General features: G+C 41.0%; 1 protein-coding gene across 1 annotated transcript in view; it reads left to right on the top strand.

Moving 5' to 3' along the window:
• The window catches only part of LOC107292664 (olfactory receptor 9G4), a 1,409-nt gene extending 917 nt beyond the window's left edge, over nt 1-492 (top strand). The window contains exon 2 of the mRNA XM_015821775.1: nt 124-492. Within this exon, the coding sequence (XP_015677261.1) occupies nt 124-489 (366 nt within the window). The 3' untranslated portion in view covers nt 490-492. The remainder of the gene's footprint in view (nt 1-123) is intronic.
• The last annotated feature ends 2,339 nt before the right edge of the window (nt 493-2,831 follow it).

Here is a 2,831-nt window from a genome sequence, read left to right as displayed (position 1 = left end):
GCTGGCTTTGCCAATGCTATTGCCCACACTAGTAATACCTTCCGCCTACGCTTTTGTGGGAACAATGTCATCAACCACTACTTTTGTGATGTGGCACCCCTTGTGAAGATGGCCTGTGATGACATAGGGATCTATGATCTCATTGTGTCTTCTATGATGGGTTGCAGTCTGCTGGCAACTACAGCTGTCATCCTGAGATCATATATTGCTATTGTGGCAACCATAGTCCGCATCCGTTCAGCCGCAGGGAGACGCAAAGCCTTCTTCACTTGCTCAGCTCACCTTGTCTCGGTCACCCTCTTCTACGGCTCCATTCTCATCATGTACTCCAGGCCCAACTCTCAACACACTCCAAGTTCAGACAAGGCAAATGCCTTGTTCTATACAGTAGTCAACCCTCTGGTCAATCCTTTCATTTACAGTTTACGCAACAAAGATGTGAAGGCAGCGTTCAAAAAGGTCTGGGGCAGATTCATATCATCCACATGAATGCCATTGATACTGCCTTTTTCCACAATGGATTACGAAAATAAAAGTTGTTAGAGAGAACCAGGAGACCAGAGATATTATTTCAGTGATTAACCATTGTCTTCACTCTGCAAAATCTCCTCACTTACTTCTCTCAATTGGGCAGTGGTTTCCCATTTTCCCAATCCTCTCCTTACCTACTAGCATATTCAGGGCAAAAAATAGAAACAAAGGAGGACACATGATCATAATGAAACCATCAGACAATGGCAAACTAGAGAGACAGTTTGGGTCTTGGGGAGGATGGATACTTATGGATTAAAAGTATATTTAATTCTCTTCCAGTCTGAACCCAGAATTAGGAAAGTACCCAAGGGCCAATGTCAAATACTTGTTCCTCCCCTCCTGGAATTATAAAAAAAGTATGCCAATCTAAACAGTACTTCTCCAACTTCTGAGGCTGCCTCTGCAATCTGGTAGGAAAGTTTCATGTAGGATCATTTAAAGGCAGCCATTGGTGGATATCCCCAGCTTCCCTTCCTCCCACACTAATTATCATCCATTGGCAAGAGGAAAAAGCATAAATCACTTTATCTAATCATGGGTGAAGTGGCACTGCATAATCGAAAGATGGCACCTGGGCTCTAGATCTTAGCCACATTTCAAGTTACCAGAGTGACAGGATAGAGCCAATACTACATCATTTAATCTATGGCTTGGCACCTTTCAAATTCGTAGAAGGGCAGGTTAAAGTCACTGAGTGGTCAGTGTTTGTAACCTGTCATTGAATCCACATGGAAGATGTTGTCGCGCTCCTTACTTTTCATGAAGATGGAGAGAACTTCCTCCAATATTTCCTTGTACCATTCTTCCTTCCCAGAGATCTAGCAACCCACCTAAGTCACAATAACATGCCTTCTAAGGGTAGAAAAGAAGACAAAGGAGGCAAGACAACTTTGTGTCAACTTCCCACCATTAAAGCCAGTGGGGAAGTCAGCAGAAATTTGCAAGTCCCAGATATGCAGGTTGCTGCTGAGATAGGAAGGGAGTGAGGAGGTGTGTGAAGAGTGCTTGAAAGGCATGGTGAGAGTCAGGGATGGTGTGTGTGAGAGGCACGGTGTGGGTTGGGGAGGGGTATGAGTGTGTGAGGCAGTGTGGCACAGGTTGGAATGGCTGTGTGTGGATCAGGAAAGGACTGGTTGGCGTGAGGGGTGCACGAGAATTGTGCACATCAGGGAGGATGCGCAAAGATGCGATGGGGTGCATGAAAGGCACAGAGAGGGTCAGGGAGACTGCACAAGTGTGTGAGTGGATTTTCAAGAGGAGTGGCACGGGTCAGAAAGGATCAGGGAGGGTGCACAAGAGAAATGGTGCAGGTTGGGGAGGTTGTGTAGGGGTGCGAGGGGTACCTGAGAAGCACAGTGTTGGTTGTGAAGGGTGTGTGAGGGTGCAAGGGTGTGCGAGAGTGAGCATGAGAAGCATGGTGTGGGTTGGGTAGGAAGTGTGAGAAATGCTATGTGGGTCAGGGAAGGTACACAAGGCTATGAGGGATGTTGTACATATTTTTATAGTCCAGGACTTTCTCCCAGTACTTGGTAAGTATAGGACATTCTAAAAACATGTGTTTTAAAGAAGCATTATTACATTTCCAACAAAATGTTATGTTTGACAGTCCTTTCTATACAAACATAATGGAGTCCAGTAAATTCTAAATATTATTTTTTATTGTATAACTCATAATTTAAAGTTCATTTACACTCTTGCTACAGAAATTGTGGTGTTCTTTATTTCAAAGATTTTAATTACAGCAGGTAATACAAACTAAGCTAAGAAAAAGAAATAGAAAAAGTGCAAAGAAAAAGAAAAAAGAAGAAAGTAAGGCAAAGAAAAGGAAAGAAAATATATTTTAAAATGACTTCTAATCTTCATCACAAATAAAAACAAATTTGTTAACTCTTTCATCACTATGAAGTTATAGACAAATGTTTCTTCTTCCCATAACCCAATCCTTATCTATATGCAAATGCCTAAATCGTCACGTTTTCAGTCCTGATACCAGCAGGATGTCCATAAAAGGCTATCAGAACTTTATTAACATATGTTCATATTATCTTTATTGATTAGCCCTTGGGCCATATCAAAGTGCAAAGTTCCAATAACAAACCATTACCAAAGTCTAATAAAAGCAATTTAAAATAAAATTTGATAAAATACAGTTTAAAATGGAACTAGAATAATATATGACTTAAGATGAAATTGGAGTAAAATACAGTCTAAAATGAAGTTAAAATAGAGTACAATAATTTAAAATATAGATAAAATATGATAAAATTATATCTTGGAGTCACCCTTGCAATCTACCC

This window comes from Protobothrops mucrosquamatus, unplaced genomic scaffold, assembly GCF_001527695.2.
Source record: "Protobothrops mucrosquamatus isolate PMUCROS unplaced genomic scaffold, P.Mucros_1.0 scaffold1399, whole genome shotgun sequence".
Classification (NCBI taxonomy): domain Eukaryota; kingdom Metazoa; phylum Chordata; class Lepidosauria; order Squamata; family Viperidae; genus Protobothrops; species Protobothrops mucrosquamatus.
The sequence above is the reverse complement of the archived record's forward strand: the minus strand, read 5'-3'. Positions and strand labels throughout refer to the sequence as shown.